The sequence below is a fragment of the Leucopleurus acutus genome (assembly GCF_964270905.1).
Source record: "Leucopleurus acutus genome assembly, chromosome: 9".
Classification (NCBI taxonomy): Eukaryota; Metazoa; Chordata; class Mammalia; order Artiodactyla; family Delphinidae; genus Leucopleurus; species Leucopleurus acutus.
Genome location: NC_139144.1, coordinates 102,616,199 through 102,633,454, shown reverse-complemented (window position 1 = coordinate 102,633,454; position 17,256 = coordinate 102,616,199). Strand labels below are relative to the sequence as shown.

General features: G+C 45.8%; 1 protein-coding gene across 2 annotated transcripts; it reads right to left on the bottom strand.

The window, feature by feature from the left end:
* Positions 1-535: 535 nt before the first annotated feature.
* On the bottom strand, positions 536-14,217 carry LOC309966194 (GTPase IMAP family member 5-like). Of its 2 annotated transcripts, none has more exons than XM_082846166.1 (3): positions 14,042-14,217; positions 3,511-3,559; positions 536-1,600 (listed from the first exon to the last, which is right to left on the bottom strand). In XM_082846166.1, the coding sequence occupies exons 1-3, from the start codon at positions 14,045-14,047 to the stop codon at positions 714-716; spliced, it is 942 nt and encodes a 313-aa protein (XP_082702292.1). In that variant the 5' UTR covers positions 14,048-14,217; the 3' UTR covers positions 536-713. The 2 variants fall into 2 exon arrangements, with proteins under 2 accessions (XP_082702292.1, XP_082702291.1); XM_082846165.1 differs by lacking the exon at positions 14,042-14,217 and adding an exon at positions 11,533-11,559.
* Positions 14,218-17,256: the final 3,039 nt, after the last annotated feature.

Below are 17,256 nucleotides of genomic sequence, written 5' to 3'. Positions count from 1 at the left end.
GAACAGTTGAGTGTCTGCAATGGAGACCAGATAGTCGGCTAAGCCTGAAATACTACCCTTAAAGTCTGGCCCTTGCCAAGCCCTGCTCTAACAAATTCCAGTTCCTTAATTTCCCAGGCACTGACTCTGCACAGACCCCATTCCTCTTCTCCTCACCCCCAGGCCCCTCCCCCTTTCTCCCTCAGCCTCTTCAGGCCCCAGAGACCACCCCCGCCCCCCACCGAAATGTCTTCATCTTTCTCTCTTGCGGGTGTGTGTGTGTGTGTGTGTGTGCCTTTTTATTTTTTTTTCCACAGCCTACAAGGAAGTCAGAGTACGTTTCTGAATACAATAAGGAATTCCACTACCAGCTTTTAATATAACATGTTTCTCTCCTCAACAGCAAGGCTGTAAAAAGTAGGTCACAGAGGTGAGATGCTCACACAGCAGGACAGTCCACTCACTTTCCTCCCTGCAAGCTCCCTAATATTTCACGACTGTATCCAGTTAGTTTATTATTTGCTTTCACCATTTTTAACAAAACAAAAAGGGGATTTTCCTTTGGATTTTATTTACCTAAAATGCAGCTGAAGAAAATGGATGGTGTGCCCGGTGCAAGGAAGGGAAATTGAAAGTGAAACTACACGAAAAGCAAATAAAGTTCCTTATCAACATAGACAAAGATACTGACTCTGAAAAAATGGAAGCTGATGGCAGGTATCATCTGAAAATGCTCAGCATTCGTGAGTGCTACACAAGCTAATTAAAATGGCAAGCAAACTCAAAAAGCATATAACAAAAACAGCAAATATTCCGATGTGAGAAGCGATCGAGCGCCTGACCCGCAGGAGCGCCTTGAAGGCGCGGTTTCTCTGGGCCTCTCTCAGGTCTTGCTTCTGCTTTGCAACATGCGACCGCACCCTGGCCAGGTAGCGCACGTGACCTTCTCCATGGGGGTCGCCCCCGCCCTGCTGGAGCCGCTGTGCATCAAAGAAGAGGTCGTTGCTGAGGTAGGCGCCCTGGAGCTCCCTCTCCAGCCCCTCGACCACGGCCATCAGCTCGGCCAGCTGCTTCCTCTGCTCGTCCCCGGAGGCCTGGTTGCTGAAGGCGCAGTACCTGTGCCCGCACTCCCGGACCAGGCCCCTCAGCCTGACGTTGTCTGTGTTTGCTACGTAGTCACGCAAGGATCCGTCCCCTAAGTCCTCCTTGTGGGTGAAGAGGATGACCGTGTGTCTCAGGGCTCTCGCCCCAAAGACCTCCTTCACCCTGGTCACGGCCACCACGTCCTGCTCTGTGAAGCGCCCCAGCTGGGTCACCAGCAGCAGCACGTGAGGCCCCGGGGCCGAGAGCAGGTAGCAGTCCCCGATGTTCTCGTACGCCTCTTGGTCCTGGGCCCTCGCCTCAAAGATGGGGGGCGTGTCCACCACCAGGACGCTCCTCCCATCCCACGTGCCCGTTGCGCCCTGACACTTCCTGGTCACCGACTGGGCCGCCAGCCTGGACTCAAACACTGGCTGGCAGAGGACGCTGTTCCCGGTGGCGCTCTTCCCGCTGCCTGCTTTGCCCACCAGGATGATCCTCAATGAGGACGAGGTTGCAAACAGCTTATTTTCTATCCCGCCTATAAAAAAAAAAAAAGAGTTTTTCGTGTTTTACTAAGTCAGTGATTCAAAAAATTTTTTATTTTATCTTGGAGTTTAGTTTATTAACGATGTTGTCTTAGCTTCAGGTGTGCAGCAAAATGATTACTCTATACATATACGTGTATCTATTCTTTTTCAAACTCTTTTCTCATTTAGGTTATTTCAGAATATTGAGCAGAGTCCCCTGTGCTATACAGTAGGTCCTTGTTGGTAAAGTTAGTGATTCTTAAGATTTTTAGGTCACGGACCTTTCATGGTATCTAATGAACGCTATGGACCTCTCTCCCTGCCAAACAGTGATATTTAAATACATACAAATGTTTGCAGACAACTTGAGGCGACTCTTGAATGGCAGGAAGCCCTCACTGGGAGCCCGAACTTGGACCCATAGCCAGGAGTAAGAACCGCTACACTGTGAAGGATGCTCCAGGGACTTCGTCAGGACCAGGGAAAACACAGCTTTCAGAAAGCTGGTCCCTGAGCTTTTCCAGGGAAGGTGCTTAGCCCAGTTTCATGCTAAATAAACGTGAGATTAGAAAGAGGTGGAGGATGAGAAGTCATCAGTGAGAAACTATTATCACCTCTCTTTCCCCCACCAATTAATTCCCAGGTACACAGGCTGCCAATCACATTCATCTGAACCTTGGGGGTTAAGGAAGTCTCAGATGTAAGAGCTCCAGTGACCACCCACTTAGGACCAGCTGAATGTCCCCGGGTTTCCTCTTTTTGGGTGGGGAGTTGGATGTTTGGACGTGAGCCTACAGAAGGCTTGTCGTTAAAGTCAAGGACGGAGTCTTGTGACGGGACACGCTGTCCCAGAACATACAGTTTCGATTGTAATACTTGGAATTAATGATGGAATGTTTTGGTTTAAAACTGTTTGCACCGTAACTGCTTTTATTGCTAACCGCCTGACTTGGCTGCTGTGAAATTGAGCTTTTCTTGCCAGCAGAATGTGAACAGGAAGACGCTGGGTTCCGGATGGCCGACCCAATCGTTCAAAATTAGAACGAACATCCTGTTACCCTGGGATATAAAAACCACACCCGTACAAGACTCGGGGTCTCACCCTGCTTTTGGTGAGGCCCCGATCGGTTTGCGCTTTTGTGCGTAATAAACGCCTATCACTAATCTACTTTGGATTTGCACTGGATATTGGTGTTCTGTCTTGGTTCTGATTCCTCTCCGAGGGAAGTTCGCAGGTGTGTGTGAGACCGCAACAGTCTGACAGATGACCCTGGATCGGTGGCTGAGGAAGAGATGATAAGACCATCATGTATAAGAAATACATGCGTTGGAAAGATCGTCAATTTGGCTGATAGAATGACAGGAAATTAGAACAAAACTGGTGTTGTCGAGGGTGACCCTGCATCAGAGCTAAAATCTTCAAGGGATGAAGAGAGCGAGAATCTGAGGATTTCTGGAGTTCTTAGGAGCTCAAATGAATTAAGTTATTTTAGTCTCCTAAAATCTTTTATTGTTATTCCTTTTACCCTGTGTTGGTTCTTCCCTTTCTTAAGTATCCTGGATTATTTTTTTAGCAAACACGATCACTAAATCTTTATGGGGAAGTTTTCCTCTTTTCAGTTGAGTGCAGGCAGGGAAGGATATCATTTTCACAATTCGTTTCCAAGTCCCCTGACCTCTGACTTGAAGTTTCATTTCCTCATTTCCCATACATCACGGCACAGGGGAGCGCTTCACACTCCGGTGTGTGTGCTGTGATGATGGTGGGGAAGATAAGAACATGGTAGCTTCCTTTTCTTCTGCAGTGGAAAATAACTGGGTTTCTTTTCTGTCACTGTGTTTGAGGTGAGGGAGAGGAGGAGAGAAAACAGTGACTCTCCCCCGATGCCTAGAGCTCTTGAGAATTTGGAGGCTTTCTTACCTTCAGCCATAGTCCCGTATCTGCTCCTCTGAAGCCCTTCCATTCTCTTCTGGAATAAAAAAAGGAAAGGAATAAAAAGCAGGTGTCCATATGGGACTTGGTAAGGCCTGAGAACACCTCCAATTCAGACAGCCAAGAATAATTATCCTTAGATGAGCCGTTTCCATCGCTAATTTTCTAACTTATAGTTTACTTTCAAATATCCATATATAACTTTAAGCAAGCCAGGTGATGCTAGGTTATATTAGCACAATGAACTCCTGCTTTTTCCTCATCCTATAGGAAAGCATGAAATGTTTGAAAACAAGTCAGTTGATTATCTCCCCTCTACCTGAAAAGGCATGAAATAAAGAAAGTCTTCTTCTGTGGAATGAGAAGCAGGATTTTCTTTATTGTTTTATTATTACTATTGTTATTGGAATCAAAGTAAGCAAACTTGCTAAACTACAGAATAAAAATTGCCTTGCTGTAAATGACATTGGCTTGTTTGAAGTACTGGCCATTTCCAGCCCCAGAAACTCTTTGTACCAGATGGATATCCCAGTGGCAAGGAGGAAAGTACAATGTACCTTCCAATGGGAGTGTGGAATTGGGGATCCAGGGCTCCTGTGAGGACGGACATGAGAGGACGAGGTAGAAGACGGAGGAGCACGGCCACCACCCTCCCTCCCCTCTGAGCAGCTGGTGGAGAGAAGCTGGTGCCATGACTGAGGGACAGAGTCAACATTCAGGACAAATTCAAGGTAAATTCACTTCCTGCTCAGTTTTAAACCACATGTCTTTCCTTGTGGGTCTCCCAATAACCACTTAAAAAATTTTCCAGTAGATATACCCAGAAATTGGCAAAACCATGGGGATAAATGTTTCATTCAGATGAGACATAATATTGTGTCGTTCTTCTTGGTGCTAGAAAAGGTGAGCATTAGAAAGGGCAAGCATGCAATGTGCCACTATAATTAAGATGATCTCTGAGACTGTATTTTATTTATTCAGTTTTAAAGATTATGCAGTTCTGAAGCAAACATTTTAAGGGGAGAAATACACAGAGTAATGAAACAAATGCCCACTATTTGCAGTGAACAGATCTAAGTATTTTGGCATTTTCACTGCTGCTGTTTGGTTTGACTGAAAAAGTTAAAACATTACACATATAGTTCCATTTATTTATTTTTTGACTCCCCCCAACCCGTCTCATTCTCCCTCTTCCCTTCAGAGGCAACCAATATTCTGAGATACACATGTATGTATAGGTAATATATAGTACTTTTTGGTATTTTAATCTTTTATGTCAGTGACATTATTTATGTAGCATTTTATCCAACTCAATTTTATTAACAAACACTTGGTGTGCCAAAATACGTGCTTGCTACTACAAACCACGCCGCAGAAGAATCCCCCTACACGGCTCCTTGTGCACATGGACGATTTCTCTGGGATATATAGTTTCCACCTGACAAGATACTGCCAAATGTGACTCCAAGAAGCTTGTGCTAAGTCATACTGGCAGCAGCCATGGGTGAGAATCCCCCAATCTTCACCTACGCTTGGTGATATTAGATTTTTAATTTTTTGGTCACCCTGATGGGCATATCTTAGGATGTCTTAATTGGTTTAAAGGTGCAGTTTATTGATTAACATTGAATTCAAAACGGTTTTCATAGTTCATTTGCTATTCAGGTCGATTCTGTTATTTCTGCCTCTTTTACATGCTTCTGTTCCCTCAGGAGGGAAGAACAGAAATGGCCCTCATTAGGGAAACCAGCCCTTGTCACATGCTCAGAGTTTATTAAGGCAACTTCCTTCCTTGCCTTCTCCTTCTGCGCCACTTTCCTTTCCTTAAGCCCGGAGAAGAGCATTTTCCTCGCCACATTCTCCCACGCGCTGTCCTGGCCTCTGACCAATAACACTCCAGCTTTCGCTGAAACTGCTCAAATCCTCTGACATCTTTTCTACTTCAGACGGCAGTTGCTATATATTGGAATCAATATATCGATGCGGTAAAGACAATGACGACAGTGGTGACAATGTTGATGATAACTTTACCATGGTAATAATCCTCTGTGCAGCCGTTTGTAATTTTCAAGTTTCTTTCATGTCCATTCTTTGAATCGTTCTCCTAAATTCCCTATGATGTGATCAAGATAGGTATTAAAATTTCTATTAAAATATTAGGAAACTGAGCCTCAACTGACCTGCCCACGATCACACAACTTCCATGGAGCTAAGACCAAAACATGGCTCATTTTGCCTGTGTATTCTCCTAGATTTATCAGGGTGGAGAAGAGATTATACAGTCAATGAACCTCTTGGAACACCACATACCATGCTGCCATCCATGGTCAGGACATAAACTGAGGCAGGCAGGCTGGAAGCTTACCCTAAAACTAACAAAGGGAACTGTATTGCAAAATCTTGAGTGCACGTTTTCAAAAAAAAAAAAAAAAGATTATTCAAAGGTAAAATCGCAGGGGCAGAAGTTGCTCGGAATGGAAGTATTTCAGTTTAAAGCAATCTGGTGTTTTCCCATGACTTGATGATCAGTGTGACCCAAATGGAGCTCTGTGGCCTCACAAAAGCCAGTCAAAGTTCAGGTTACATTAGCAGAGGCGCGCACGGTCCTCCTGAACCGTCTTCTGAGTGGGTCAGGCTGCTGGGGGAGACACGTCCCACCGAGGAGTAGATTATTTTGGACAGATATTAACAAATAATAAAGTGTGCAGAGGCTAGTCAGAAAGGATATTGATGGAGATGCTAAAATGAGTCGTAGAATATTAAAAGGACAGAATCAAGCCTAAGAAAAGATCGGGAAACATCCTAAACTCGAAGGAACGTGACACGTGTCAATCACATAGTAGACAGAAGAGGGAGAATCGGGAGTGGAGGCACATTTCTTCTCCACAAGGAAAACCCTTTAAATCTTCCCCCAGGTGGGATCAGGAATCGTGAGAGAGTCGCGGGCAGCATGCGGGCAGAGATTATAAGAGTATCTGACAGGAGCAGCAGGAGGATGTAGCTTAGGTAGGAGGTTGAAGCCAATGAGCATATAATGTACCTCCTGATTTGTACACTACACGAACCTGATTTTATATTGACGGCACCTTACTTTATCAAACCATTGGAAAGCAGGCTCTCTCATGCTGTTTTAGGAAAGATAAAAATATTTTCTGTCTGCCTGATTCATATCCTCCTTCGCCCACCTGCCCCCTCCCGCTGTTTCCTGGTATCACTTGTGTCAGAGTTTAGCGTTGTGATTTCATAACGCGGCTCTCACAGGAGCTTTAGCAAAGGGTTGGTTCCTGTACACACTGGAATCTGTTTGCCATACGGTCGAGTTCGACATCGTGTTGTAGGAAAAGCGTGGGTATTTGGGGGAGAATGGGCTGGTTTTCAGAAGATCAATGAACAATGTTCACTGAGAGGTTCCGTTTGGAGCACGTGGATCAATGAGGGCGGGAACATAATGACCTCGAACTTGTCCTGTGGACCCCTAGGAATAGACTCCCGGTACCCAGGCCTCAGGGGGCGTGGTGCTTGTCAGGGATGGGGCGGGGCTGGTACGGGGAAGTGAAGAGCTAAAACTGAGACGTCCGCCCCACCTAGTTAGGGCACCTGGTGAGTTTCAGTTTACTCATCTGTCAAATGGGTTGAGAATCTTAGTGAAGCTTTATGAAACCCCGTGAAGCTTATGAAAGTCAGAAGAGCTAAGAAGTAGGCAACTAGACGGAAAAGGCCTCCACGCTGTGGAAAGCTGTGGGCCGTGAACGCGGGGTGAGCGGTTCCCGAAGCCGCTTCCCTCCCGCTAGGAATCCGCGGTTGCCCATAACGCTCACCATCGGCGCCCCGTTTCACTGATGGGAGAGCCCAGAAGTACGGTAACCGGTGTCAGATCCCACGAGAAATCAGTAGCCCTGACTCAGCCGCGGCCTCCAGGACGCGCCCCCCCTCCCCGGGCCTCCACCCAGGACGCTGGGACCCCCGCCGGTTCCCCTTACCAGGCGCGGCGCTGCGGGCTGGGTGCCGGCGGGTTGGCGCGAGCGCGCGGCCGAAGGTTCCAGGGCACGGCTGCAGGGCAAGAAGGAAAATGGGGCTGACGGAGTGCGCCCCCTGTCCCCGCAGTTGGGGACACCCCCTCCGGATGGGGCGAAACTGCTGCTGCGGAAACCGGAAAGTAGCGAGTTCGGAGCGTGCTTCCCCCCTAATGGAATGTTTCCTGTCGGAGCCCGCGATTCCCTCGCCCACTCCCATTTCCTCTTTAAGACGTGTGCAAAGAAGTGATGTTTGGAGCGTGAAAGAGAAGAACACGGGCCCCAATCCCCCCAGTTCCCCCGTTGCTAAAGAGCCCTGTTGCCTCCGCGGGCGTGTCGTGCTCTCCGGCCAGCATTCCCGGAAGATCAACGTTTAATCTCTCCTGTTGAGTCCAAGTACCTCTCACTCTAACACAGACCACGCTGACCTGAGTCTCCCTGTGAAAGCACCTACAAAGAGATCTACTGAGAAAATTAGTTATTTTCTTTGGCACAGGAAAGAATCACTGGCTTTTCAGGAAGGAGGACTTGTCTACCTTCGTGCAAAGCTGGAGCCCAGATGTGGAACAGGTTAGAATGGAGCCTTCCTCCTTTCCAGAAACTCCCCAGGGCTGGGAGGCAGAAAGTGACTACCCTTGTCTTTTGTTTCTTGGGGCTGGGTGTCTCTTCTTGGGGGTGTGTGTGTGATGTTTGAGGAGTGGTAAGCAGTTCTCTTCAGCGTATCCATGAGCTATTTCGCCAGCATGTGGAAGAATAGATCTTAGGTGTTTTCAGATGTAGTAAATCAAGGGATATACACGATTTAACACTATTTCCAAAGTAAAAAGGAGTGCCTAAAATTAATGGTGTAGAGTGAAACGAAATATAAAATAAATAAGAAATGGGCCGAGAAGGAGATTGAATGTAAGGTATAAAAATAATGAAGACCCCAAATAATAATTAAAACAAAACACTACATCATTTTGGAAGACAACTACTTAAAAAAAAAAAGAGGTAAAAGACAAATTTAGAAAAAATCTCAAAATATTTTATTGCTGGAATAAACAAGCCCAAATGCAGTTGTATAACAAAAGGCAAACATTGCCACTATCAGATGAAGGCTCCCGGGGCAGAAAAAAACAAAACAAAAAGCCCTAACACCATACACACAAATAGACTCAAAATGGATCACAGGCCTAAGTGTAAGGCTGGACACTGTAAAATTCTCAGAGGAAAACACAGGCAGAACACTCTTTGACATGAATTGCAGCCAGATATTTTTTGACCCACCTCTTAGAGTAACGAAAACAAAAATAAACAAATGGGGCCTAATGAAACTTCAAAGCTTTTGCCCAGCAAAGGAACCCATAAACAAAACAAAAAGACAACTCTCAGAATGGGAGAAAATATTTGCAAACGAGGCCACCGACAAGGGATTAATCTCCAAAATATACAAACAGCTCCTGCAGCTCAGTACCAAAAAAACAAACAGCCCGATCAAAAAATGGGTGGAAGACCTAAATGGATATTTCTCTGAAATACAGATGGCCAACAAACACATGAAAAGATGCTCAACATCACTAATTATTAGCGAAATGCAAATCAAAACTACAATGAGGTATCACCTCACACTGGTCAGAGTGGCCATCATCAAAAAATCTACAAACAGGGCTTCCCTGGTGGCGCAGTGGTTGAGAGTCGGCCTGCCGATGCAGGGGACTCGGGTTCGTGCCCCAGTCCGGGAAGATCCCACATGCCACGGAGTGGCTGGGCCCGTGAGCCATGGCCACTGAACCTGCGCGTCCGGAGGCTGTGCTCTGCAACGGGAGAGGCCACAACAGTGAGAGGCCCGCGTACCAAAAAAAAAAAAAAAAAAAAAAAAAAAAAAATCTACAAACAATAAATGCTGGAGAGGGTGTGGAGAAAAGGGAACCGTCTTGCACTGTTGGTGGGAATATGAATTGATACAGCTACTATGGAGAACAGTATGGAGGTTCTGCAAAAAAACTAAAAATAGAACTACCATACGACCCAGCAATCCCACTACTGGGCATGTACCTGGAGAAAACCATAATTCAAAAAGATAAAATACATGCACCTCAATATTCATTGCAGCGCTATGTACGATAGCCAGGACATGGAAGCAACCTAAATGTCCATAGACAGAGGAATATGGGTAAAGAAGAAGTGGCACATATGTACAATGTAATATTACTCAGCCATAAAAAGGAACAAAATAATGCCATTTGCAGAGATGTGGATAGACCTAGAGACTGTCATCCAGAGTGAAGTAAGTCAGAAAGAGAAAAAAGCAAATATCGTATAATATTGCTTATATGTGGAATCTAGACAAATGGCACAGATGAACTTATTTGCAAAGCAGAAATAGAGACACAGGTGTAGAGACCAAACATATGGATACCAAGGCGGGATGGGGGTGGGCGGGATGAAATGGGAGATTGGAATTGACATATATACACTAGTATGTATAAAATAGATAACTAGTAAGAACCTACTGCATAACACAGGGAACTCTACTCAATGTTCTGTGGTGACCTAAATGGGAAGGAAATCTACAAAAAGAGGGGATATATGTATACGCATAACTGATTCACTTTGCTGTAGACCAGAAACTAACACAACATTGTAAAGCAATTACACTCCAATAAAAATTTTTAAAAATAAATTTTAAAAAAGCTTAAAAAAAAAATGAGTCTTGAATCATAGCCTAGCTCTGGCTTCCCCAAGGACTTACAGGAATTCCTCTTCTAGGGAGTTCAATCCATTGGGTATTCTCTGGAAAGAGTAGTGGCATCTGCCCAGCCAGGCAGTTGAATATTGAATATTGTACCAGAATATTGGATATTGTACAATACTGAATATTGTACAAGACTATGTAAGAGGGTATGCATTGTTTGAAATCTTCTGTCTGAAAAACTCATCATGGCCAAAAACAACTCTCGTAAGTAAGCCAAATATGAACCTCTTTAGATAAAATGAGAGCAGATCCAGGCAGCAGGGCATGGAAATATGAAAGAAACTTCATCAGCACACGATCAAGGAATTTTTAAGCTTGAAGAGATAAAAGAAAAGGTGAGGAGATGTATGTGGTTGATATGAATATATATACATATATATTCACTTAGACAGTTTTTGAGAAATTTTGGTATTTTGACTCTGTATCTGGTTAAGGAAACTCTTCCTATAGGACTGTAAGGAAAAATAAGTTCCAGTTCTGATTTGCCATGTTTTACCCTTAGAAAATCACTTGACTCTCAGTACATTACTTTCCTCTTCAAATAAAAGGCTGTAAATTATCTGTCATCCACACTGGGCAGAGCTGGACCGTTTTTGACAACTTCAGTGGCCTCTGCCTTACTTCCCCAGATACCCTCTTACCGAAGATAGGCAGGAGGGGCAGTGGGCCTGGCTGTGAGGGCTGTCTGGTGTCCCACACCCTCGGTCTGAATCACAGCCCCACCCCCTGCCAGCCGTGTAACCCTGGGAAGCTGCTTAATCTAAGTGCTAAACCTCTCCTGCACAAATGGGATCATTAATGTAGCGCCGTCCTCATAGGGCTGTTGGGAGGATAAGATGAGACCATCTCTTCTCCCCTCCCTCTTTCCCTCCTCTTCCTCTCCTCTCTCTTAGACCTGCTGCCTAATAAGATACCTGGTTAACCCTCCATCCTTGTTCCCTAACACCTTCTACCTGGTGAATCATGTTCCCTCTAGTATATAGTTGGATTCCCTCTACAGCCCCTTCTGTGGAGATCAGAGGAGGTTTATTCATTTTACTTTGGGAACGGAGGTGCAGGTTAGTCAAAGAACTCAGTATCTCACAGCAGGTCAGGGGCAGAGATCTAGGTCAAATGCCAGCCCCAGGGCTCTTGCTGTTTCATCCCAGCATCGAGAAAGCTCTGGGGCTTCCCTCCATTCAGTGTTGAGATAGCCCATCCCCCTTACTACCCGGAGCTCACACCTGGGGGGCAAACACGCGTTGTGAGGCGTGTTCTTACCATAGTCATTTTCTTCATCTCTTGCTGTTTTCTGTCCTCTCATGATTAACTGAGAGTCCCAAACACCATTTGTTCAATCATTCAGTCATCAAATAAGTATAACTACCTCCAATGTGTCAGGCAAAATCCAAAGAGCTGGTGACACCACAGTGAAAATGTCATAGTTCCTGCCCTCTCTGAGCATCAGAATTTAGGGAAGACATTGGAAGAGCCTGGTCTGGGGCTGGGATGATACTGTGAGAACACTTGGCGAGCTTGTTTTGTCTTTCAGGACCTTGAAATGCACAGAGCAGAGTGCATTTGACAATACTCTATGTCAATGAGTAAGCTTTAGATATTAATTTTCCCAGGTAATTTTATGTTAGTGACATAAGTGGTAGAAAATAAGTTTTCCCAGGAGATTCAGCAGCCAGGGGTGGGGTGGGGGGCTTTGGAAAACCCTGAGAACAAGAAAGTTTGCTCACTGACTTAGGACCTACCTTAGGGTTGTTGGCCTGGGAAACAAACAAGAAGAAAATTGGAATTTTGTTTTTGGAAATCGGAAAACAGACGTATTTCCCAAACTGGTCTGGAGAGCTCCTGCTCTCAGAAAACCACATGATTTGGCTCGTCCTAATATGTCTAAATAGGGTGAGAGTGGGATGCTCCCTTCCAGGTTTTTATGTTCTTGCCTCAAACCTGAGGCTTCTCCAAGTAAAGTGAGCTTACCCACTCCAACATTATTTAATACAATTAAACGTTCTGTGGTCAAGTTTGCCTGATCACATGAGTGCCTGAACACGACAGCACAGTCTCCCCTCAGTCTACTCCAGCCTCATTCCCACCTAATCCCCTCCCCAGTCAGCCCCTCCACAAACAGCAGATTTCAGGGCCTTTTCCAACCCACCTTGTGGACCATTCATCCCACCGCACACTTTTGCCTGAGTCCTGTCTGTGCTTCAACGTCCGTTTCAAATTCTACCACTTCATGTCGCCCACCTGGTTCCTACAGGTAACTGTGTTCTCCCCCTATTGGCACCAACAACGACGCAAAAACAAAGGGAGAGGTTGGCTGAGTAACCTGTCTCTGGCCAAAGGACTCAGATGGCAGGTTTGCCTAGAGCTCAAGCCAAAGCTCTCAGTGTTTCTGCAGTAACTCTCCTGCCGCCACCCCCACCCCCGTCACCCACCCCACCCCTGTCACCCCGCCCCCCGTTACACCCCATCCAAAGCTTTCTGTAAAGTTTACCCCAGGGGTAAATCACATAATATGATTAGTTTATTTTGTGTCTAGAAATCAACAAACTCCCATAATTGACACCAGAGCAGAAATGAAGAAAGAGCCCACGAGGTTCAGAGCCAAGAAGAAAAATTTAGCTAAAGCAAGATGTCCTTGTCAAAGCTGGAAATGAGGAAGTGGGTTATGGGGAATCCACAGAACTCTCGAATAGGTGACTGGACTTTCCATATCGTTTGAAATGGGGGTTAAAATCATTTAAAATAATTTTCAAGAAGGAGGTGAGCTCCCACTGCAATCTGGGACGACAAATGGTTCTTAGTTATTGAGCTACGTAAAACATGTAGAATCCTGGGCTTCCCTAGTGGCGCAGTGGTTGAGAGTCCACCTGCCGATGCAGGGGACACGGGTTCGTGCCCCGGTCCGGGAAGATCCCACATGTCGCGGAGCGGCTGGGCCCGTGAGCCATGGCCGCTGAGCCTGCGTGTCCGGAGCCTGTGCTCCGCAACGGGAGAGGCCACAACAGTGAGAGGCCTGCGTACCGCAAAAACAAAAAACAAACAAACCAAAAATCATGTAGAATCCTGTATTCGGAATCCTCTGAAAACTCAAAGTTCATGTAGTTTAGTGCCTCTCAGATTTGCTGTTTTTCAGAATTACTTGAGTGTTCTTTAAAAATGTCCATTCTGGGGGGACCATGCTCAGAAATTCTGATTTATGAACCTGATGTATCTGATGTAATCAGTCCACAAATCAGAGTTTGGAAATGAGCTATTTATTCAGACCCCTTCACTGTACAGATGATGTAATTGAGGTGTCCCTGCAGCTGGCGTGAGAGAGACCTGAATTAGGGAGCAGACGTGTAAGGGATCATGCAGGGAGAGGGGTTGAAGACCTAGTTCTGGACCTCTTAAATTTCTGGAGGGTCCCCTCCTGTGGGACAGAGGGGAGAGGGAGAATCTGGGGGGTGAATTCTGATGGTATCCTGACTCACCACATTGTAACTTGCTCTGAAGTTAGACTGCTTTCGGGGCCACAGAAATATCTTCTGTCTGTGCTGAAAATGCCATTTGGGCAATGTTGAATGCCTTTTAAAATGTAGTTTATTCCTAGGTGTGGTTCCAGCACACACTTCTCTCACTGTATGGAGGGAGTGTGGAAGGAGACAGGAATGTATGTTCTCCAGACTGGAGAATATGCTCATAAACCTTCTTTTGAACTTCCTCTACTGGAAACTTGTGACATCTTTACAAATCCGGACGCCCCATCTTAACGACTCCGGCTTTCACTTACCCACATGGTGCCTGGTGGAACCCAGGTGCTCACACAGTAAATGCTCTCACAGCCATGTTCCTTCTGGTTGGTTGCAGCTCCTGTCCCCTGCCGGGGCTCGCTTTTCCTGGTGACAGACTCTGGCAGGTGATCTGAGAAAGCCCTGATCTCTGCTTTCCCCTTGGTTGTGAGTGTTGCAGGCTGTTTTCTCCCAGTGTGCACAGAGAAAGTCTCAGGCCTTTGAGACTCAGAGCTCTGGAAAGCGCAGAGGGAGGCTTAGGTGGTGGTGACGACTTAAAGAGACAGGAACATTCACTGTGGGCTTAAAGAATTTCCCTTACAAGACCTCCCTCCTGGTGTGACTAATGTGGTGTGTGTCTCCAGCAGGGCCCCTCGATACCAAATATCTTGTCATACCTGAGGAAGGGAAGGGTGTTGTAGGACCCCGAGGCCTGACTCTCCTTCTAGAACTGTTTAGTGATCTAATCTTCAATGACTTTTTACCCTGTAGGCATCTCCCCCCCCATATCAAATAAGTCCAGAGAGCCTCCTGCCCCAGAACAAAGAACATGATAGCTTTTCTCAACAGCTGTCCATTGACTGGACATCCATGTGGCCAGGGCTCCTCTGGGGTCAAGTCTGTCAGAAAAATCCAGAAGCAGAGTTTTATCTGAGCAAGGAAGTCTCAGCTACTGAAGGACTTGAAGCTAGCCGGTATGTTGAGGATGGGTACCTTTACACAATTCCTGAATTAGCCTTATGAGGAGGCTTAGTCTGCTCCTCTGTGCTGGTGTCACCAATTCTAGTTGTTCTGTCTTCTCTCAAGAGGGTCATGAGAGTGAGGTCAGCAAAAGAGCCAATGGTGCGGTAAACAGGCTACAAAAGGACTGGCCCTAGGACTGGTCAGGTCACCAACCTAACTCAAACTTTCTGGAGTTGACTGTCCCTATGTGTGGGAAGGAGGGCTGTCCTGAGCCCTAATCTACTGACTGGGACCTGCTTTTTCATCTCTTTCTTTCCAGCCCATTTTTTCAGGTAAGAAAGAGACCCAACTTCCACTATTTTCCATTCTTTATTTCAGGGACAGAATCCCTCGAATTACTGACACTCCCATTGTTTCCATTCAGCATCATTGAAGCCAGGAGTCTCTCATTCTCCCACTAGATCAGCAGTGCCAGGACTAGGGTGAGGCAAGTTTGGTGTCCGGGGCACAAAGCTGAAGGAGGCAGTCACTGCCAATGTCTCTCAAGTGCCAACCCTACAGGTGAATGGCCCTGGAAGTGAGCACTTCCTTAAGACTGAGGTGCATATGGCTCCTCACTGGCTTCACCCCGGTCCAAGCCACATAGACCAGTCTTGACTAAGTCTTTCACACCCAACATGTACATTTCATGAAGATGCTTTCAGTGCCTCTTTGACATCTCCTTGCCGTTCAGTGTTCTCATGCGTGCATGTGGTGTCTTCCTTCAACCAGTTGTGACTCTCTGCCTGAGGATTCATCTGGTTACAGGAAGATGCTTGGCTAGTGCACGGAGCAGCCTGAACTCATCAGAGAGCTGAGGTCCCCAGGAGCAGACCTCAATCTGTGACAGTGAGAAGTTAGTGGGTAAATACCCCAGTTTCCTTGCTTATTAAATTGTGCACTGCCCACCAAGTGAGATAATTCTGAGGTATATTCTGGACCAACTGCTGTGGTCCCTGGCAGGACGGAGACCCAGTTGTCTGTGGTGGAAACCCCCTTATCATTGTCTACAGTGGTCAGATGCTCATCAACACAACCTGGGTCGGCTCCTTTCCCTTCCCTGTCTCACATTCCCATGGCCCTACTAGTGCTTTCTGGGATCGCTTTCCTACCCCAAAGTAACTGTCTGTCTCCATTTCCCTCTGCATTCTGATTGGATTAGCTTTTGGTTACTCGCCATTGTCTCTGGGCTTGGTCCCCTGGTATTCTCCGACTTGCCATCGGTTGTGGAAACCTATCCAAGGCCGAGGCCCTGAGACTCCTGGGTCTCAGAACCATCCAGGGCTCCTGCTTCCTCTCCTCCCTATTTCTACACTTCTTTCTTCTCCTTTCAGATTTGCATATTCATTGTTTTCTTCTCTATCCTTATAAATCCAGTAAAAATTATGCAGAAGGAAAACATCCTTCTTGAACAGACCTTCAGAAGAGAATAATAAGTTCAAACCTTCTGGGATCACTCTTCATGCCTGATGTCTCCCTGCATTCTCTTGACATAGCCAGAGCTCAACTCTCAGCATCCCCAGGGCTACAAAGGAATAAGAACTACCCAAATATCATCTCAGGAGAGGAGATTATAGGGAAATATGTCTTCAATGAAACACTGACTATCTGACAGACGTTGGTGCCACTATGCACCAGCATTTAGAAGGACTATTTTAGCGTCATGTAGATCCTACTTTCTTTTTTGTGGGAGAGAGAGAGTTTGTGGCAACCAAGGTTTACTTGTTAGAAGTACCAGTGAAGTAGGTGTCATCCAGGATTCAGTGTCATAGGACAAGCACCAGGGCAAGCTTCCTAGTTTGACAGCATAACGTAAAAGGAGAGGAAAGTTCATAAGCTGAATCAGAAGTTAAAATGTTGTGTGTTTCATATTCCAATGTTATGTACAATGGGACACTGGAGCCCAAGATAGAAAATAAAAGTTCCGAGTGAGAGGGTTGCACATGTTAACACAAACGGAGACTTGTGCAAGAGCTTAGGATGAGTTTCAGTTAATAAAAGACCAGGAGAAAGGACTGGCAGGGTGTATATTTGAAGAAATACCAGCGTGCCAGAAAACAAAAGAATGGGCAAAAAACACTCAGAGAAAATGTGTAGGATATGAAGAGAAAAGGACTGAGAACAGAACACCAGAGGCCTTATAGTTCTGGAACCATTAAGAGGAAAACAGTACAAATGTTTGAAAAGTGGAATGCTAGCTGAAAAGTGTGTTGTTATTAAAGACAAGCTATAGAAAATATGAAAAAGAAAAAGAATCCATTAAAATGGGGGATTTTTGCTTCTGGTTAAGTTGGAGAAAGATTCAAAAGCCCTCAGCTTCCACACTGACAACAAAAATCGGACAGAATGAAAATATACTTCTTTATGTCAAAGGATGGTGGAAGCAAGGAAGCACTGAGGAACTGAATTCTAGATATGACAGAGCCGTTTATAGATGAGGAGAGAGCTGGGGAGCCTTCTATACCTGGGGTAAGTACTTGGTGTGGATATAAAC

Coding starts and splice junctions, on each gene's coding strand:
- LOC309966194 (XM_082846165.1), bottom strand. Junction 1,601..3,510: donor ATACGGGACTATGGCTGAAG/GTAAGAAAGCCT, acceptor TTTTTTTTATAG/GCGGGATAGAAAATAAGCTG.